This window comes from Rhineura floridana, chromosome 20 (genome assembly GCF_030035675.1).
Source record: "Rhineura floridana isolate rRhiFlo1 chromosome 20, rRhiFlo1.hap2, whole genome shotgun sequence".
Taxonomy (NCBI): Eukaryota; Metazoa; Chordata; class Lepidosauria; order Squamata; family Rhineuridae; genus Rhineura; species Rhineura floridana.
In genome coordinates this window covers 16,551,433-16,572,727 of record NC_084499.1, presented here as the reverse complement: position 1 = coordinate 16,572,727, position 21,295 = coordinate 16,551,433, and the positions used below count along the sequence as shown (strand labels likewise).

The 21,295-nt window shown below is 47.4% G+C and overlaps 1 protein-coding gene across 2 annotated transcripts in view; it reads left to right on the top strand.

The window, feature by feature from the left end:
* Positions 1 to 21,045, top strand: part of NSMF (NMDA receptor synaptonuclear signaling and neuronal migration factor) — a 49,884-nt gene extending 28,839 nt beyond the window's left edge. For both annotated transcript variants that reach the window (XM_061603889.1, XM_061603887.1), the window contains 10 exons: positions 3,164 to 3,216; positions 4,168 to 4,257; positions 5,970 to 6,091; positions 6,785 to 6,868; positions 7,613 to 7,646; positions 8,740 to 8,810; positions 9,355 to 9,434; positions 10,091 to 10,193; positions 11,420 to 11,495; positions 12,086 to 21,045. In XM_061603889.1, the coding sequence (XP_061459873.1) occupies positions 3,164 to 3,216; positions 4,168 to 4,257; positions 5,970 to 6,091; positions 6,785 to 6,868; positions 7,613 to 7,646; positions 8,740 to 8,810; positions 9,355 to 9,434; positions 10,091 to 10,193; positions 11,420 to 11,495; positions 12,086 to 12,183 (811 nt within the window). In that variant the 3' untranslated portion in view covers positions 12,184 to 21,045. The remainder of the gene's footprint in view (positions 1 to 3,163; positions 3,217 to 4,167; positions 4,258 to 5,969; positions 6,092 to 6,784; positions 6,869 to 7,612; positions 7,647 to 8,739; positions 8,811 to 9,354; positions 9,435 to 10,090; positions 10,194 to 11,419; positions 11,496 to 12,085) is intronic.
* Positions 21,046 to 21,295: the final 250 nt, after the last annotated feature.

Here is a 21,295-nt window from a genome sequence, read left to right as displayed (position 1 = left end):
ATGTACTCTAAGCCTCGTTTTATGTGCTGTGTGTGTCCGCAGCGGGGCCTGTCGCCGAGGGCTTTGCCCTCGCGCATTGGTCCCCATCGGTCCAAGGATGATCCCCCGGGTCTGGCCTAAATGGTGTGTTCTGTGCCCCGTGCTGGGTCCGGGAAGAGGCCGCGAAGGTCTCCATGGCAACGGGGCCTAAGCGTGGATCGTGACAGTGGTTGGCCATTGTGTGATCTTGGAAGAACGGTCTGGCTTCTGTTCTCTTTCTTGCACGTGACGTCCTTCCTGTGACTGAAATCCATTCTTTGTACTTAGGTTGTTTCAATACCCCCCTCCCTCCCCACCCCTCGCCTATAAGAAATGAATTCCTATGTGGTTATCAAGTCATGAATTGACTCAGGCAACTTTTCTCTCACTCCCTGAGAGGGGAGGAATGGAATCCCGGGTGTGTGTGGCTGGCCGGCTGACTGGCTGCTTTCAAACATGGCTGGGGTGAATAAAACACCATTCCAAGCCCCCTCCTCACTTCCAAACCCCTGTTCAGTTTGTGTTTAATGTTTTAGAGCAGAGCCAAAATGCTGCTTTTTACATATTGCACAATCTGATTTTAACTGTTTTTTTTCCAGATTTCAAACACTTGCCCAATGTCTTTTTAAAATTATTTTAAGACTTATATCTTATACCTAAGGTCCTAAGTACAAATTGTTGTATTTATTACAACAATAAATACATAAAACAATAAATAAATGAAAAAGATTATCTAACAACTGAGAGCAGGATATCCCTCAGCCAGAGAAGTTCTAGGCCAGATTTCTTTTACAATCTAAGAACTGGCTGGGTATCTTCTGATTTAAAATAAAATCGGAGGATTTTTTGAATTAAAAAAAGAAACATTTTTTTTAAATCAACAATACAATAAAATAAGGTAATCTGTCCTTCTCCTGTGATCCAGGAATCTCTTGACATTTAAGAAGCCTGAAGGAGAAGGCAAGTTTTCAGCTGGTGCCTAAACAACGTTGGCACTAGTCAGATGTTCCGCAATTGGGGGGCCATTACTGAGAAGGCCCTGCAGCTGGCCATAGAGTGTCTTTAAAAACAAACCTCTGGCAATCCACAGATTCGTGCCCTCTAAGTGATGCTGATTTGTTTGATAGCAGTGGAGGCTAGTGCATTTGGAGCAAATGGGGCACCGCCCCACCAATCTGTTCTTGGTCAGCCCCCCCACCGGCCTGCCTTCTTACTTATAACCAGCCCAGGGGGAGGCCGTGCTGCTCAGCGTCCGCCTCCTGAGTCTCAGCCCTTTTACAACTCAGCAGGGAGAAGAATGGGGACAAATCTAGAATTGGTTGGCTCTGCCTGCCATTGGCTGTGGCTCCACCTACTGTTGGGCGCCTTGCCTTCTGCCCGACCAGTCCCAAAGGGCACCAGCCACTATCGCTTGGTAGAGTACCACATTTCTGGTGCCTGATAACAGGAAAACTGTGTGCCTGATAGATTTCATTTTTATTTATTTTATGAACAATTTTCTCTTTCTGTGGTCTTTCTGTCTCGCATTTTGAGTGTCGAGCCTCGCTGCAGAGGATTCTGGGATGCAGCTCCCACTGTAGCCATGGATGGTGTTGGATACGGCACAAGGCATTTTGAAGCCCAAGGTGGCGGGCTCCCCCATGAGAAAATATATTCCCCCCATTAATGCTGGAATGTATTACTTTCAGTCTTGATTATCGTGAAGGTTATGAAAATTCTTCCTCCTGTCCTTTGACTGTGAAGACGACCTTGAATTTTTGAAGCTGTGGTAAATGGCACAGAAGATGTAGTCCCATGGCTGACCTCAACATTCTTTTTCTGTGTTGTGTCTCTTGTAAACAGTTGGGTCTCTGAGACAGACAAGGCCACAAGGAGGAGGTTGTAAGCTGTTGCTTCCATTTTTGATTAAATGCACTTCAGTGTTATGTCTGATCCCCAAGCTGTGCTTAATCGTAGCCTTGGCTTGTTTGAAACAAGCCGGCTTCATAATCCATGGTTTGGAGTTGGATTCTTTCATAAAAACCGTTGTTAAGATTAACCACAGTTTGCTGGATTCCAATGACATGACAAGATAGGATTGAGCAAGAACAGAAGTGAAAGCTTCCAAACTCCTCGTTGCAGCCACTTCAGGGTAGTTGGGGGCACAGGAGCTCAAAGCTCATACAGGTTCATCTCTGTCATGATAAACCACAGTTTACAGTAGCATCTGAGTGGCGCTATTAAAATCCAGCTGAAAGTGTCTTTAATTTCTGGCAAAAGAAATTAAATTTCTGACAAAAGAGAGGCTTGAAAGCACATTAGAAGCGCATTCCCCCCACTGCTGGGAATTGTAGCTCTGTGAGGGGTAAACTACAGGTCCCAGGATTCTTTCTGAGGAGAGGGAACCTACTCCAAATGTGTTTTTAAATGTATGTTGCACACACAGCCAAAGAGAGATCCTAATGAATTTCATTTGGAAGAGCATTCCAGAGTCACAGCACAGCCACGTAAAAAGGCCATGCACTCTACCTTCCTCCAGGATGGGTTAAAGCATCTTATGGAGGGGGGGGGTAATTTTCAGCAGAAAAACGCCACAAAGGTCAAGGGCCCAGAAGCCCCTCTTTCCTTTTTGCTGGTCTTCCTCTTCAGGCTGCAGCCTTGGCAGCCGCATTGCACAAAAATTAAAAGGAAAAGGAAAAAGAACCGTAGAACAGCGTGGAACTTTTGCCTCGGCAAAGGAATCCTGAGCAGGATTTCCCTGGCTTAACCGTCAGGCTGGCTTTGGATTCCAAAAGACAGATGTAGCAATGGAGCCCCCAAGTGGCGACTCTTAACGCGAGCATTGATGGTGCTTCTCCACCCTTGACGTTCCTGCGACATGTGCTGATTTGGCTGCCAACATATAGGCACAAACATTCTCCCGATCCGTTGCATTTCGGAGCGCGTTTGATCAGGATCCTGGACAGCTCTAAAAGTGGGGGAGAGATCTTTTGCTTTTCTGGTGCTGACTCCTATGCTTACCACCCCAAAACACACACACACACACACACCACTCTCTGTAAAGAGTTTGATACGCTTACCACCATTGCCCCTGCCAAGACCGACCAAATGATCTTCCTGGCTCCCCAGGACTGACACCCTCCTCCTTCTATTTTGCTTGTTTCAGAAACTTCAGGAAGCATCTCCGCATGGTGGGGAGCCGCCGCATGAAGGCGCAGAGTGAGTGACAGGAACGCAGGCAGGGTCGGGTGCATTGCCTTGAATCACTTCCTGAAGCCCTAGATCTCCTAGACCAGGGATGGAGGTGGGGGCAACTCTGGGCCTTCCAGATGCTGTTGGACTCCCAGCGCCCCCGACCTCAGCAACCAGCACGACCAACGGCTGGGGGTCTCGAGAGCTGCTAGTCTAGGTACAGGAATACTCCGCATTAACGTACGCAATGGATCCAGAGCGAGTACGTAAACCGAAAATGTACTTAAAGTGAAGCACTACCTTGTTTCACTTATCGATGCATATACTGCATTGCAAACATCATATACGGGCATAACTGATGTAAATAACGTGTTTATAACTAAAATAAACACAGTAGGCCTTCCAAGTTTGTAGTTGGAAACTGATCGGGCGGTGGCATCATGCCGTTAAGTGTCCGTTCTTGCGAAGCGAGCAAACGCAAACAGGGGAATGGTGCTACTGTAAATTTGTCCGTACTCGCGAGTGTCCGTAAAGTGAAGGTCCGTATAGCGGGGTATTCCTGTATAGCCTTTCCTAACCTCTGGGTACCCAGATGTTGCTGGACTACAATTCTCAGCATTCCTGGCCATTTGCCATGCTGGCTGCAAGGGCTGATGGGAGTTGGAGTCCCACAACATCTGGGGACCCAAAGCGTGGGAAAGGCTGGTCTAGGAGCATCTGGAGGGCTCCAGAGGTTCCCCATCGCTGCCCCAGATCATTGCCCTGGCCTTGCCTCACCATCCCTTGCCTTTCCATCTGGTCAGGCCCGTGGATGTAGCCATTCTTTTCCTTTCCTACCTGCTCTAGTGGCTACGTGATGCCTCAAGAGTGTGAAGTGCAAGCCAGGGAGATGTCTTGTTTGTTTGTGTGTGTGTGTGTGTTTTGCTGGTGGTATAAAAGATGTGATCCTTATTGCGATTATTTGATTTTTTTTTTTAGCCTTTGCTGACCGCCGAGAGAGAAGCTTCAGCCGGTCCTGGAGTGACCCCACGCCCATCAAGCCCGAAAACCTCAATGATTCCCGAGAAAGTACGTTCCTTGGTTGTGTTCTTGACGACCCGCCCCACACCTCCCCTACTCCCATCCCATTCTCCTGTGGCATGGCCTATGCCACTGGGAGTGATTGGATAGGCAGATTTGGCGGGTCCTCTCTGTGAACCCTTCCGATGGGTGCCTAGGGTCGCCAGGGCCCTGTTCTGCCGATTTGCTGGGGTGGGGGTTGGACTGGGTGAGGTGTCTCCTTATGGGGTTGCAGGTTACTGCCTGTGTGGAGTTGCAGGGGGTGGCCTCCCACAACAGCTGGAACAGCAGGAACGGAGGGGCCTGTGTGGGTGTCTGTGAGGAGTTTGCATGTATGTCATCGCTGCTTGAAAGAGAGTTCCCTTTGGACAGGCCGTGGGTAGGTGGTAGAACAGCTGCTTTGCATGCAAAAGGTCCCGGGCTCAATCCTCGGCATGCCCAGTTAGGCCAGGGAATGTCCCCAGTCTAAAACCCTGGGGAACCACTGCCCGTCCGGATGGAGCAATGGTTTGACTCAGTCAGTGTTTATTTAGAACCATGAGGACTGGGATTTTACTATATTTTTAGAGGAAAGGACCATAGAATCACAGAGTAAGGCCATCAAGTCCAGCCCCTGCTCAATGCAGGCATCCAAATTAAAGCATCCCTGACAGGTGGCTGTCCAGCTGCCTCTTGAAGGCCTCCAGCGTTGGAGAGCCCACCACCTCCCTAGGTCATGGGTTCCATTGTCTTACCCGAAATTCCATTGTTGTACCTGAAATCTGGCTTCCTGCAACTTGAGCCCATTATTGCCTGTCCTGCATGGAATATCGAGGATATTGGGATGATCGAGGAGAGATCCTGGCCCTCCTCTGTGTGACAACCTTTCAAGTGCTTGAAGAATGCTTTCATACCTTCCCTCAGTCTTCTCTTCTCCAGGCTAAACATGCCCAGTTCTTTCAGTCTCTCCTCATAGGGCTGTGCTTCCAGTCCCCTGATCATCCTTGTTGCCCTTCTCTGAGCTCAGTAGTATGGGCAAGAATTTCGACTCAGTTCGCATTTCAAGCCGAATCTATCAAATTCACACTTTCTGAAACGATATGAGAACTGAAAAACAGCCGTCCGTCAAAATTTGAGCTTATTCGTATTTTGCGATGCAGATCGCCCCACCCAGCAGTTTTTTTTAAAAATGAGTATATTAGGGGAAAGGGTGCACAAAAAAGAATGTATGAGTGACAATAACATGCATTATGCATTACGTGTTGAGAAATGGCTTGCAAAAAATGTGTTGGTCAGGAGAAATTTGCACTGAAATGCCGGAGGATTTTCATGAGGTTTTTTTTAATTGCAAATTGCTGCAGATATGGGGAGAACTGAATTTAAAACTGGAAAAACGAGAAAGGGAGAGAACCGAAATGGACGCATCTTTCCATTTTTATAGCAGAGCACCTGCTTTGCACACAGAAGGTTCCAGGTTCAATCCCCGGCATCTCCAAGCAGGGCAGGGAGAGACTCCTGCCTGAAACCCTGGAGGGCTGCTGCCAGTCTGTGGAGGCAATATTGAGCTAGATGGGCTTCATACTTGATCATTTGTGGGGCCTCTTTATTGCTGTCCTAATCATGCGAGGAAGGCGGCGATAAGCACGTGGGCCCCTTCTCAAGCAGGGGCACGTCGGGACATGTTTGTCTGTGTCTGTGCGCATAAGGGCCCTTGCCAATGCTCGTCCCTCTGCACCTCACAGGCCATGAGCTCCAGGACTCCTGTGGCGCACTCGACAAGGGGGTCGACTTGAACTGGGAGGCAGAGAAAGAGCTGGAAGGTGCGGCTTGCAGCGGGGAGGACTTTTTCCCGCCCAAGATCATGGTGAGCACTGCACAGGGCCGGCCCAGATCAATAAGAGGAAGGGCTGCTGCTCAGTGGTAGAGCATCTGCCTTGCCTGAAGAAGGTCCCGGGTTCATTCCCCAATGGCATCTCCAGGTAGTGCTGGTTGTCACCAAATCTTGTGGCAGAGAATTCCACTGGTTCCCCACTGCTGAAGTCAGCTGGGGCGTCGACTGATCGCCAGCAGAAATGACAAGAAAACACCCAAGAGTTATCAGAAAAACCTTTGGAAGGGCCGCAGCTGAGTGGTCGAGCACCTTCCTTTGCGTGCAGAAGGTCCCTGGTTCAATCTCCGGCATCTCCAAGCAGGGCTGGAAGAATCCACTGTCTCACAGCCCGAATAGCCGCTGCCAGCCAGAGTAGACAGTACTGAGCTAGATGCACAAATGGGTCTGACTCAGTAGAAGGCAGCTTCCTATGTTCTAATAAGCAGAATAGGCAGCTGTCTAGGGCAGGTGAGCCCAAGGGCCACATTCTCTCCTGAGCAATCTTCCGGGGTCCAGATGCCAGGGGTGCGTAGAAACAAAGGCAGAACTGGGCAGAACAATGCAAGCAGTTTTTATCGTGGTACAGTTGCAGGCCAGTTTCTATACCCGCCCCTTTCCCTTGCTCACTGGCCCTGCCCATTTTCATTCCCTCTGCTTCTTTTTCTCCTCTTCCTCCGCCCTTTCCAGCTCATTTCCTCCAAGGTGCCCAAGGCGGAGTACGTTCCGACGATCATCCGGCGGGACGACCCGTCCATCATCCCCATTCTCTACGTAAGTCTGCCACGTCCGCTCCAAGGCCCCTTTCCGACTCTGTCATTCTGCGAGATTCCATCGCGATAGGCCTTCGGGCTCTTGGTGAAGGCGTGCCTCTTTTGCGAGGGTTCCTGGGGAAAGCTGCCCTTTTTGCCGATTCTGTTGTTACAACATTTCATCGCACTGTTCTAGATTGCCATTATTTGAATCTCTGTGCTGTGAGCGCAGGCCTCGTTCAGGCTATACACTGAAAGTGCTACTCTACCAATCTAAACGGTCATACCTGAAAGATCATCTTACTTCTTTTATACCAGTTGATCACTGCTTGCAATACGCTTTCCTTGGCCAAGCAGTGTCTAAAGGTTTTCACTTTGTATGATTTATTTATTTATTACATTTCTCCCCCGCCTTTCTTTTTATGATTGAAACCCAAGGCGGCTTACATATGGTTCCCAGGCGGTCTCCCATCCAGGCACTGACCACAACTTTAGCAGGGCACTGGCCTTATGTGCCTTCAGACCATAGCCTGGGACCACTTTGTAGCTCTTCAAAAACCTGCAGCACCTGTTTGGCCGGCAATGACAAGGAAAACGAGTACCCGCCTCTTGCAGGCATTAGTGGCTTGATCACATCACTTCCAACTCCCTTCAAAAGCCTTTTCTTCCGCCTAACACAATGAGCTCTTGAGCCTTGTTGATGGATAAAATTTAGATTTTCTTTTTAAAAAAACAAACCCGTGCCTCTCTCTTTGTTTGCTTGCAGGATCACGAGCACGCCACCTTCGATGACATTCTGGGTAGGTGAGCGTTTGGCGACCAAGCTAAACTGAATTGGGCTGAGCTCTGTGCATGTTTGTGGGGTCAACATGGCCTGAGATTAGTCGCCTGAACCTTTGTTTGGAGTTACTCTGAGGTCTGGAGGCAAGGAAAGGGGGATCAGAGTAGGCTTTTTCACAGAGCCCACTGGGTGCAGAAGAAGCCCAAATATAGAGGAAAGAGGAGGGTTAGGGTGCCCTTAACAGCCTCGTTTTAATTTTCTTGGGCCTGGTGGAATCCTCATCAATGTTGGCCAGCATGGATGGCTTTAAAAGAGGACTGTACAAATGCACGGAGGAAGCTAAGACTGTCAGTGGCTTCTTGCTATCTTCTGCTTCCACTGTTGGATGCAGTCTGTCTCTGAGTACCAGTTGCTGGAATTGCAAGCGGAGAAAGTGCTCTTGCACTCAGGTCCCACTTGCAAGCTTCCTCTGGGCACCTGCATGGCTGCTATGAGAACAGGATGCTGGACTAGACAGGCCTTTGGTCTGACGCAGCAGGGCTCTGCTGATGCTCTCTTTCGACTGTGGATAGAGAAAAGTTTTTCCCCTTCTCATAACACTAGAACTCATGGACACCCAATGAAGCAGAATGCTGGGAGTTTCAGGACGGACGAAAGAAAGTCCTAGCGCGTAGCTGAACTATGGGATTCGCTCCCACAAGAGGCAGTGATGGCCACCAGCTTGGATGGCTTTAACAAGAGGATTAGACAAATTCACGGAGGATAAGGCTATGGAGGATATCAGCAGCTACTAGGCCTGCTGGCTCTTTTCTCTCTCCACTGTCAGAGACAGTATGCCTCTGAATGCCAATTGCTGGGAATCATAAATGGAGAGAATGCTGTTGCATTCAAGACCTGCATTGGGGCATCTGGTTGGCCACTGTGAGAACAGGAGGCTAGACTGAATGGGCCACTGGCCTGGTCCGGCAAGGCTTCTCTTTTTAGGTTCGTCTGTGGACCAGCCCTTTGATTCTGCCGTGGTAGGAATCTCTGCACTGTGCTTAGAAAACCTTTTTTGCACACGCTGCGCATGACTCGCATGCCTCTCCTCTCTACTTCTCTTTCTACCGCAGAGGAAATTGAGAAGAAGTTGAACATCTATCGGAAGGGCTGCAAAATTTGGAAGATGCTGATTTTCTGCCAGGTAAAGTCAGCACCCCTCAGACAGCTGCCTGGTCCTTGCAGTGGCGGCTGGGGATTCCATGCCAGTGCGGCAGTGGTATCTCCAGGTTTTAATCTGAACTTTTCAGGAGCTGTCCAAGGTGCCGAAACATCGTTCTGATGTCACATGAGCTGGTGGGGGGGGTGTCTATGTGTGGGGATGCGCATGGCAGAGTTTGAAATCCGATACTTTTGTTGTCTGTTTTTAAGATGTTTGCTTTTAAGTTGTTTTATTGCTTGTTGTTTGCCACCCTGGGCTCCTTGTGGGAAGAAGGGAGGGATATAAATTGAGTAATAATAAACAAGAATTTATTCAGTTTGCTAACTCTAGGGGTGGAGGAGTGAGACCACCAGCAACTTGTATGCGGCAAGTCTGTTATTGCTGTTTCCTGTGTGTTTATTCTTCTAAAAAATATTAAAAATAGCAATAAAACTAGCAGAAGCGCCACCACACCACAAAGAAGTTGCTCCTTCAGGGGAAGCACCAGGCCGTTGGCTGTAGACCCTGCCTTTTCTTCCTCTTGCAGGGCGGCCCGGGCCACTTGTACCTTCTGAAGAATAAAGTCGCTACCTTTGCAAAAGTAGAGAAGGAGGAGGACATGATCTAGTGAGTTGAGTAAGAGGCTCCAGGGCTTGTCGTTTGGGAAGGCTTGTCAGTCTGGCATGTTTCCTGCCTGAGAACCATGGCTGTGTGCATCCTGCCTTTGTGGAACTTCAGCATCTCAGCATTTGCTGAGGAATAATAATATTCAGGTTTCTAGTCCTTAGGACTGCAGAACAGGGCCTGCACATGGACGGGCAACACCTGCTGAAATCTGTATGTGCACACTGCATATATGCAGAATTTTGCACTGAATCCAGACAATCTCAGATTTTACTTTTTTAAAAAAGGTGTTCCTAGTCCTTAAGATGGGTGGAGAATGTGGGCAAAATCACAGAAGTCAAGACTGGGGGATGAGCAGGATTTTCACTGATTGGAAGAAGGCAGGCTTTTGTGCCCTCCATAGTGTTCTACCCCCATGACTAGCAGAACAAAACAATGTAAAATAAATAAGCAATGCAACCCTTGCGCTGGCAGGAGCTTGTTGCGCGACAGCTGATTCTTGTCATGCAAGCCGTTGTGCAACCATCTCTGGCAACATACTTGTGTCTTTTGCCTTGTGCAGCAACGTTCTGCCAGTGCAACAGTTGGCTTTAACTTAGCGCAACATCGGAAACAGTCCCTGTGACTGGCTAAAGCGTTCTTCCGTCTTGTCCCTCCAGTTTCTGGAAGCGGCTTGGCCACCTGATGAGCAAGCTGAACCCGGAGCCAAATGTCATTCACATCATGGGGTGCTACGTGCTCGGGAACCACAACGGAGAGAAGGTGAGGCCTGCCACGTTGTCCCTTGGAGAGAAGGCCTTTCGCTGACAACCCTCTGCACCTCCTTACCTCGTGTGGTAGATGCTGCTGTTCTGAGGGTCAGACAGAGGAGCTGTGAGGCGGTGAAACCTTTTTGGCCTGAGGGCCACAGTTCTTTGTGGGGAACACTCCAGGGGCCACATGCCAGTTGTGGGCGGGGCCAAAGGCAAAAATGACCAGAGAAACCGGTGTGATTCTCACCTTTGTACAGTGGGCGACCTCTCGGTACCACAAGCCAAATTCATTCTGCATGCTGACACATATTTTCCCATCCTCTTATCAGAGCAAGGAGGAAGCATTGCCACCATTGAAGGCTAGCCCATTAGGATGAGCGGGGCACTGCCCTGCCAACCACAATCTGTCCTTGCCCAGCTGCCCCACCTCCCTGCCTTCTTACTTGCAACCAGCCCAAGAGGTGGAGGCACTGCCTTTCAGCTTCCTTTTCCTTTGTCACAGTGTTGACCTCGTAGAACTCGGCAGGGAGGTGGATGGGGACAAAGCTAGAATGAGTTGGCTCCGCCTCTCCCGGGCTTGGGCTCCACCTACTGTCAGGGCTCCCTGCGTTCCTCCCCACCACTCTCAATGGGCAACAGCCACCCCTGATCATCACAGTTCAAGGACACAGTGGTGGCTGGTGGTTCCGTGTCAGTGGGGCAGTGGTATCCCCTCTGGGTTTTAGTCTGAACCTTCAAGAAGCTGTCCAAGGTGCTTTCATGGAGCCACTGACTTAAGGAGAGCATAGATCCAGGCCTGTGGGAAGAGGTTATGGCCAGGACAAGTCCCAAGGGCCAGATAAAGAGCTCTAGAGGGCCGCATTTGGCCCCCATACTTGAGGTTCTCCATCCGCACTCTTAACACTTTTGATCTGGCTGTGCTCCCCATGCTGTTCTTTTTGGGGGGAGATAGGTGCATAACCTATCGTAACCTTGCTTTTCCTGTGCTACTAAGACTTCTCAAAGCCTTCCTCACCCTCGATGGCAGTGAAGTGAAATGCCTTGTGTAGTGCAGAAGGGCCATAGCTCAACGGTAGAGCACCTGTTTTGCATGCAGGAGGTCCCCAGTTCAATCCCTGATGGCATCTCCAGGTAGGGCTGACAGAGCGCTGTGCCCTTGGCAGGTGCCCCAGGGATGCCAAGCGCAAACGCCTCCCCTGCTCAGATGTCGGTGACTCTGGCTTCTTTGCCTTTCAGCTGTTCCAAAACCTGAAGAACCTAATGAGCCCCTGTCGCGTTACATTTGAATCTCCGCTCGAACTCTCTGCTCAAGGTAAAACACTTTATAGCTTGGTCTGGGGGCTGATTTGCCTTTTTTCAGGGCACCGTATTGGGTGCGGTGAACCGTCGACTGTGAAGGGAAGACATGCAAACCCCCAGAAATTTAACAAACCAATAAAAGCATCTTCATCTCTCATTTCTGCCTTTCCTTCCTCCTTTTTTTAAATCTCCCTTGTGTTAAATGTTGTACTGTTCAGTTCCACAGGGCAGGGATGTCCTCTTATATCAGCGATAGCCAACGTAGTGCCCTCCAGATGTTTGGGACTACAACTCTCCATCAGTCCTAGCCAGTACGGCCAGGAGTCAGGGATGATGGGAGGAGGGGTCTAGCAACATCCACAAGGCAGTCACGTTGGCCGCTCTTGGTATAAGAGGACATTCCTGTCACGTGGAACTTAAAATACAACATTCAACGCGAGGGAGATGAACAAGAGGAGTGAAAGGAGTAAACTCTGGGCCTTTATCTCAGTTACACGTTCTCAGGCTCATCAGAAGAGTTAAGGTATGGGTTCTACGGGGTTACGCTTTGACCTTTCCTTCCTGCACATGGTTGACTTGGCTTGATCTGGGTTCTGTTTCCAGGGAAGCAAATGATTGAGACTTATTTTGACTTCCGCCTTTACCGCCTCTGGAAGACCCGGCAGCACTCCAAGCTTCTGGATTACGACGACATCTTGTGAAGCCAGACCCACGATGGCTGAGAGCGGTCGGTTTTATTGAAGTCCCACACGTCTGAGCGTCGTGCAGAGAGGGAGAGGGACCTTTTCACGGGGAAGGCCCCGAGAGCCCCGCCTGGGGTGGTGGTGCTGCAGAGCTGAACAAGAGCGCTGTCAGGATGTCGAGAGACTTAGAGAGAAAGCAGCCTGCTAAGCTGGGGCGCGGCTCAGCCCCGCACACACGTCTGATGGAGGGAATGCTGTCGAACAGGGCAGGACGGGAACGTCCTCACGGGACTGAGCTGATTTTAGGTCACAAAGGGCCAAACTCCACTTCAGGTCCTTTTTTAAAAAAGACATTCCAAGCTCAGGTTTTCTTAACTACAAAAACTCGACGGATCATCTTTTGTTTCTTCTTCTTCTTCTTGCGCTACTGGATAAGGCGAGCCTTGTCTCTGTGCAGCACCTTCCGGTTTCACGTGTGGGTGTTGCCTCCCTTTTGCAGGCCTAGAACGCCATACTCAACCCTGTGTGCTTTGGAGATGCAAGGTCTGAAACCTTCGTGTCGATGAAAGGAAGTTCAGACTTTAAAATCATGTCCGTTTTAATAGGAGAAATATACCTATACATTATATATATATAAATAAGTGCAATTTTATATGAATAGAGAGAAAATTTAATTTAGCTAATGCCGTAAACCCACGTCAGTAACCAATAGATGAGATATTTTTGGTCTGCTTGAAAATATATTTGAAATAGTAATATATCTTCTGTAGACATATATATATGTAATCACCAGCAGGATGTTTTTTTCCACAAGCTTTTTCACAGACCTGCATGTCTGCCATGTTTGGTTTGATTTCCAGATGAGCTGTGGAAGGACCTTTTAACTGTAGTTCTCTTAAGAGGGTCCAGTTGTTCGTTCAAGCAGTCTCCATATTTTCCTGTTTTGGCAGAATGAAAGCTTTTGCCAACTGTTTTTCGTTTAGAAATACGGTGACATGGCCGAAATGGATCTTGGTCCGTTTCCGTAAGTGTGTATATATATATATGTATATATATATATATATATATATATAACAAACTAGAAATGAATAGCCATCTTCAAAAGACTCTCTTGCTGCACTTAAACTTGCTGTTTTGATTGTTTTCTTTTTTCCAAAGACAGATTTGAATACATGGGCTGCTGTATAGGATTGGGGGAATGTCTGCCGTGATGGCTGGATGTCAGAGGGAATGTCCTCTGTTTGTGTGCAGTGCAGGATCTAAGCACAGGGATGTGGTATATTCCTCGTTCTTCCCCTTTAGCGCAGAGAAGGGAATTTGCCTGCAGTGAATTGGCAGAGCATATCTGCGCTCTAATCACGCGCTGGGCTTGTCCGTTGTCTGTGCTCGACCATCGCTTGGACAATCCAGACCTGTGCTTATTACCTTTTGGAAGAAATACTTTGAAATAGCTCTACATTTTTAGTTTTTTGTAGTTCTCCTGTTCAGGTGATACGAATCCCTGGAGGAATCTGCACTCCCTGATCAAGGTGCAGTTTCCCTGGTTAGTTTGAGCAGAGTTTCTCTTTTTATGTTGTTCTTTCTATGAAGTAGGATGATTTGGAAGAGACTTGATTGGCTTCCCCTATTTTTCTTAGTTTTTAAGAAGATTGTGAAGACAAGGATAATCCTGTAAATCTTTCTTACGGTAAAATGACAACCTCACTATCGACAACCGCGCAACCGCAAGTTCTCCCTTGTGGCAATGGTCTCCATTTACTTTTGCTGTTTATATGAACTGATGATTGCCCCCAGGGCAGATGACTGAACCACAACCCTCATTGTCTGTCTATTATTGTGCTAAAAAACTTGTCCAAGAAGTGGGGTTAAGAGACCAGGTAGCAAAAGGATGACTGCAAAATTCGCATTGTTGAAACTTCAGCAGACACTTCAGATTTTAGAATTTTTCTCTTTTGAATGTAAAGTTAATTTTTAAGAACATTTTTTTCTAAAAAAACAAAACAACCTGAAGTCTTTTTTTGGGGTACATTTATATAGCATCAGTCTTCTACCCCCGTCTCTCTCTGCAACAGCATTCTTAATTGAGAATCTTATACAAAATTCTAAATGTGATCATATAAATTTGGGTTTTACACAGGACACCCAAGGTGGGGGCATTTGTTGATTTCTTCCATCCCATGCTCTAAAACAATTACTATCAAGAGCTGAAGTGTAAGAGGTTCCGACAATTAACAATTCAAGAACAATAGTGAGACACGGCTTTTTTAGCAGAGCAAACATTTCCCCACAGACAATTGGTTGCTTGCTGTTTGTTACAGAAGACAGGGAACAAGGCTTTGGTTCTGTTTTTGTCTGGATATCTATTGTAGACTGCCTGTGAACATGGAGGCTCTATTCTTAGCCTTCATAGACCTGACCGCCATAAAACCTATGTTGGTCCTTCTTATTTTTTTTGTATTTTTAAAGTCCTGCCTGCTGGCGGATGTTGAAACATGACTAGCAGCTACATGCTTCAGTTTCCTAGATTATCTCAGTGTGGGAGAAAGTTGTGGGCATGAAATGGCCCTTAGCAGCACCGCCTTGTGGATATTGTAGAATTATGCTGTTGGAAGGGTCTTGGTGGAGCCAGTGGCTGTTTTTTTTTTTAGCACTTCCTAGGAGAGGGGTGAGTTTATACCCCCTCCCTGGACACCTTTTCCCCTTCACAAATACTTGCTGCTTTGTGATCAGAAAGTGTTTCCTTACATTTAAACGGTGGCGGCTGGTGGCTCAAAGTTTGAACTCAAACCTGGAGCGGCTTCCACTGCCCCACTGACATGGAGCTACCAGCCACCACTGTATATAAACCAGATCTACCTCCCTATAGTTCAAAGACATTTGCTCTTTTTCTCAGGCAGCAGGATGAGCAGTTAATTCTTCCATCTCCTCCTCCGCCTTACCAGTCTCTTCCCTATCCCCATTTTGACCAGGCATTTCCCCTTCTTTCAGGCTTTCCTGAATTGCAGTTCATCTTCTGCAGACCCCTTTGCAATCTGTTACAACTCTCTTGTGAATCTGTTCTCAAGGCTCGACATATCCCTTCCTGACGTCTAGGAATGCAGGGCTGAGTTCGCTATTTTGAAAAAGAAGTTCTTCGCCCTAGAAGCGTACGGCACTCTTTTTTTTTTTTAACTACTTCACACTGGAAGCTCAGCCTTAGAGATTTTGCTGCAAGGAGCAATTTTCTAGCCCTTAAGGATGGGATGACAAGTCTCTAACATCGCAGGCAGTACCTGGTGACCACTCTTGCGTGATGCAATGAAAACAGATAGACACACACACATCTGTGTATGGATATAATTATGATTGACAAAACAGAGGTTTTTATTTTTCTAGCAAAATGTTTCAGTTTCTGCCTTCATCAGCTGCTAACATACACATGTAATGATGCTATTACCAAGGTAGCAGTTATAGAGCTTTGAGAAGGTAATGCTCATTAGGGGAAGCTAAGCGATGATGGTGTTTGCCTCCAGGTTGAGCCATGTGGTGCCAATGGGTCCAGGGTGTGTATCCAGAAGTTCTTCCTCTTAGTTAAGGTCATTGGATCTGTTGGCATCTCTATAGCTATTATAGATAAGTCTTTGCTTTATTTATTTTGTTTAACAACGTTTATATCGCTTGATTGTAAAAAGAAACAAAACCCTCTAAGTGGCTTCCAAAAAAAAAAAAACATTAAAAAGTGTCAGTAAAACAATTACAAACAAGCACTTAAAACATTTTTAAAACGATAACTAACTAAAAAGATGACACCACGTCAACGTCTATGTGTCTGGGTAGACTTGTGTGAATGAATTTTTTTTCAGCAGGCACCTAAAGGAATACAGCAAAGGTGCCTGCCTGATGTCAATAGGCAGGGAGTTCCAAAGAGGAGCGCTGCCATGCTAAAAGAACATTTTACAGGTGTCACTTTAATACTTGTTCAACGCTTGCAAGAAATCATCCTTTAGTGAGGCAGCACCTATTCTTTGGAACTCCCAGCTGACGTCAGGAAGCGGGCACGTATGAGGTTTTAACGTTTTGCTAGAAAAATAAAAACCTCTGTTTTGTTAATCACAATTAACATGTATATATTTTAAAGAGATTAACAGAATCCTTACAGGGATCCAGAGCAAGCTTGGGTGAAGTTTTGCTTGTTGCTTTTAAAACTGTCTGTCAAACACCAGCTTTTCTTTGAGCAGAATGCACATTCACTCGGCGCAGAATTGATTTTTGGTTCATGAACGCAGGGTTCATGAAGAACTCTATTGAATGATAGTGGAGAAAGCCACATTGAAACACTCCCCGTCTTTAGAGTAAAGTTTGCCATAACCCCCGAAGAGGAAACATAACAAGCGGCCTTATACAGAGTCAGATCCATTGGTCTGTCTAGCTCAGTACTACCTACATGGACTGGCAGCAGCTCTCCAGCGTTTCAGATAGGTGTCTTACGCAGACCTTCCTAGAGATTGCACCTGGGACCTTCTGCATGCCAGGCAGATGGTCCATCACTGAGCTATGACCCTTCCCCCCCAAAAATTAGGAAGCTGCCTTACATCAAGTCAGACTGTTGATCCATCTATTCAGCGTTGTCTTCACTGGCCGGCAGCAGCTCCCCAGAGGTTCAGACAAAGTTCTCTCTCAGCCCTGCCGGGGAATCCAGGGATTGAACTGGGGGGCATTCTGTATTCAAGGCAGCTCTTCCACTGAACTGTGGCCTTGCATCTGTCTCAGAGGCAATGCTGCCCGCCCACTTTCCCCTCCTTTCAAGTAGAAGCAATTCATTTGGATATAATCTTTATTCATCTGCTGCATAAAGAAATTCTAAGTGCATTACAGGAGATCAACCACTTGCAAGCTCTCCAATTTCATTTTTTTATTTTTTGCCAATTTGCTTCAAAATAAATGCTCAGCCGTCCCCAACACGCATTTGAATGACGGCACTGGAGAGCATTCCATGCCGGTCATGAAAACAGAAGCCAAACAAGGAGAAGCGATTCCTAAGTAGGAGTACCCCCCGTGTTTAACTTTTAAGACATACTTTATCTTCCTCTTGTGATGCTGCTTCAGTCTCCGGGATGTGAAGCTGGTACAATTGCCGTTAAATCCTGTGGGGATTTTTTTAAAGGGAATGTAGAACCTGCCTTATCAGAGCATTGGGTCCATCTAGCTCAATATTGTCTACACCGGCTGGCGGCTCTCCCAGCATTTCAGGCAGGGGGTCTTTTCCAAACCCTACCTGCAGATGCTGCTGGGAGTTGAACCTGGGACCTTCTGCGTGCAAAGCAGATGCTCTGCCACTCAGTTACTGCCCTACTCGAGAGTAGACGGGCCCTCCTCAGTTTTTGGAGAGTCCCCACGTGCCCTCTCTCCCACCCAAGTTCCCCATGGCAAAAGCCTCCAGCCTACCTAAATGTCTATGTGCCCTTTGAACAGATCAGCTGGTAGCGGGGGAAATCCTTGCTAGGAGAGTTTGCTTCTTGTAACCAGCTGGAAGGAATGGGCAGGGGAGAGTCAGCAGGCTAGACCCCTTGGTACTAGTCAAAAGAGGGAAAGGAACTGGGGAGGTGGGGGTCTTTCATCCCCCACAATTTCCTGCCTCTCCTGCTGCATCTTTCCATGCACCCCCTTAGTCAAGACTCCCACATTTATACTGGCGGCAGTCAATCGAGGGGGTGCCTGGATATTATCAGGGTTCCAGGACTAACAGAAATACCTCCCCCATCATTTCCCCAGGGAGGGATTTGGTCAATTTGCCCTGTCCCCTGTTCATGGTTGTGCTACCAGGCTTGCTCGGAAGTTCTTTCTTAGCAAGACAGAAGGAGACAATTTTTATTTTGCACAACTTCCTCTTGATGCAACCCAAGCAGGCATCTCGGCGCATTGGGGGAAGAGATTGGCGCCAAGCAAAAGTTCTTTGCTCCTATGACATTCGTACATGTCCTTTAGGAGTCTCCATCTTGAGCCAGACCGTGGGTTCACCTAATCCAAGATTGCCTATCCTGAATGCCATCAGGTCTCCAAGGTTTCAGGAGGAAAAGGCTTACCTAGCCCTGCTTCTGGGCGTTCCAGGAACTGGATCTGGGGCCTTCGACGTGGGAAGGATGATTTTCTCACTGAGCTACAGCCCCTTGACCAACACGAGTTACCACTCGACACAGTCAACTACCTTCTTCCTAAAGTCCCATCGTGGTAGCTGTTCTATGCTTCGATCCTGGGAAGCCCAAAGCAGCAAAGAACCTTAATGGGGACACCGTTTTAATTTTTGGCCACTATATATCTCTGTTTTTAAGCTTCTCTGAGCTTGTGGCATGGAGAAATCCCACGCCGCAAGGTCCACGCTGGATTGTAAAGCTGTGAATCTCTGAACTTTGGCCCAAGCTTCCAGCTTTTAAATAATAATAATAATAATAATGGAGGTTTTGAGCAGTGATTAACTGACAAGCAGGCATTTTATGCCCACTCCAAAGCTGATTACAACTGATAGTTTGTTTTGTTTGTTGCTGACCAGGAAACAGGACTGTACTTTGTATTGGTGTTCCTTTAGGACTTACCCGCTCCAGTATACAGCAATAACACATCATGGGGATCTCTTGTGACAATAACCCTGTTATTTCTGGCCTTTGGTCCTGTGAGCACGTCCATTTCGTGAGGTCCCCTCCACCTGGTGTCTTACGATCTCGATCCCTGGGATGAATATAACAATTGCTTCCTTTCTACTGAGCATGAATAGCATCCTGGCTCCAATGCAACTATGAGCCTCAGGCTTTGGACAGGCAGAACGTTAGATTTTGCCCAGTTCCTAGAGTTTTGGACACACAGATATAGAAGTCTGTGGTTTGTTGGCTGCCTTGCCATTTTCAAGTGCACAAGGGGGATCACTGAGCTGCTCTGAGCATCCACATAGGCTATAGAGTGTATTTTGCCAACACAACTACAACCTCAGCGAAATGTCCTCAGGACCTCCCAGTTTGGGGGGTAATTAGAAGGTTGGGTTAATCCAAACGGGGCACTGAGAGAGGTGGACTTATCAGGAAGGATACTGTGTTGGTCAATAGATTTTTTTTTAATCACCAAGACATGGTCAATGGCATCCTGCCCTAGATACACCGAGGGAGATCTTCAATTATTTGGGGAGACTTACAGAAGAGATATAGTGTGGCATAGTGGGTAGAGCACTGGCCATTGACCAGGAAGTCCCAAGTTCAAATCCTCCCTCAGCTATGAAACTCATTGAGTGACCTTGGGCCAGTCACTATCTCTCAGCCAAACCTACCTCACAGGGTTGTTGTGAGGATAAAATTGTGTGTGTGCACATGCGTGTGTCTTGGGGAGGGGGAAGAACCTTGGATGCTGCTGTGAGCTTGTTGGGGGAAAGGGCCGGATAAAAATACAACATAAATGCAGACAAGAAAAATACAAAGTCAAGATTTTTGTGTCTAGATTGCCTGGTGGCGGAGAGAGTTTTGGAAATTCATGGATGAAGCCCCCGATATTGGAAAGCTTTTGAGAGCTGGTCCTGGGCTGCTTTGCAGTTTCCTGTTATGCTTTTGATGAAAAACACAAGGCATGATAAAAAAAACACAAAGGACTTGGAACTAATTTTTGCATGTAAGAATTGCTATTTTCAACACAGCCATTTCCACTGCAGAAGAAACTAGCCACTTCTTCTGTAATCAAATGACGGCTTGTCTCTTCTGCAGTGAGAGATGCTAAAAGAATGTGGCCCACGTGGTACCCTTCAGATGTTGCTGAACTAAGTTCCTATCAGTCCTAGTGATCATGATCTATGGTCAGGGATTATGAGAGTTGTAGTCCAACAGCATCTGGAGAGCGCCACATCAGTTACCTCCACAGTAGCGTTCCAGTAATATGTGGTTCTCTCCGTAACAGCCACTGAGCTCAGGGGTATAGGGTGAGGTCTATGAACATGAGAATTGTCTTGCTGGATCCCACCAAGGCCACTGGTATATCCAATGTGGCACTGAGTTAAAGTCACATAGTGTTCTACTTATTCCATTGGGCAAATGTTTTGCACCAGTGGAACACTGTTGTGCAAGAGAATGCATAAATCAATCTGCTGGTGAATTTTGTAGTGGAACAGATTGCAAATCTCTTGCACAGCGATTCTCTGCTTTTGCGACTATTGAGTTGGATTCCTCTGTTGTGCAACATTAAACCGCACCCACTGGCTAGAGCCCTTGCGCTAGTGCAGAGATGTCCAGAAGGTGATCTGCGGACCAACAGTGGCCTGTGAGCTTCATTCATGTGGCCCGCGGCATGTCCTCATTGAGTATCCATATTGAATTGTACTTGTATTTTCATTGCTTCTTTTAATTTCTTCCGTCGTATTGCCATTTGAGTGCCATGGAATGCAGATTTGTAGTACAGTAAAGCAATGAAATTAGACTTAAAAATCATGCAGCACTTAGCAGAACGCCTTACAGCGGCTACAACCGACGGAACCATCGTTAAATGGTCCGTCGAGACCATCAGCAATTTTCAAACGGCCTGTAGAGGGGGGAAACAGTTTGCTGGGCTAGCAGACAGAGAACCTTGCACACAGCCTTTGCTTCTGTGCCCTTCTTGGGGCGTCCAGTTGCATCTGGTCGGCCGCCGTTGAGAAGAGAATGGTGGCACCTTGGGATGACTCAGCAACACAGTTCTTACTTTCCTACACCTTCGCCCTTTCGGCGTCCTTAAGCAGTTTTAAGACTGGCCTTATTGGTTCATCACCAATGGTCTCCTGTCTGTCGCTTCAAGCTGGGCTCCTCACCTCCTGTCTCACGCATCTGTATCAAGGATCATTTCCCAAACAAAGGAAAGTTTCTAGGTTGTCAGAAGTGATTTAATAAAAAGAACCATTGGGGATAAGAGAACTGTTTGGCGTTCTTTTCTCTGCACCAGGTGTGGGGAACCTGTGGCCCTCTGGATCAGTGCTGCTTAACCTTTTTAGGGTCACGGACCCCACTGGGAATCTGATGAAGGTTATGGACCTCCCCCCCCTGGAAAAATGCACACAAACGGACACAAAAATTTGCATAAAATGTATTTGATTGCATTGGAAATTGGTTTGGGGTTTTTTTTGCACCTGGTTTACAGACCCCCTGGAGGC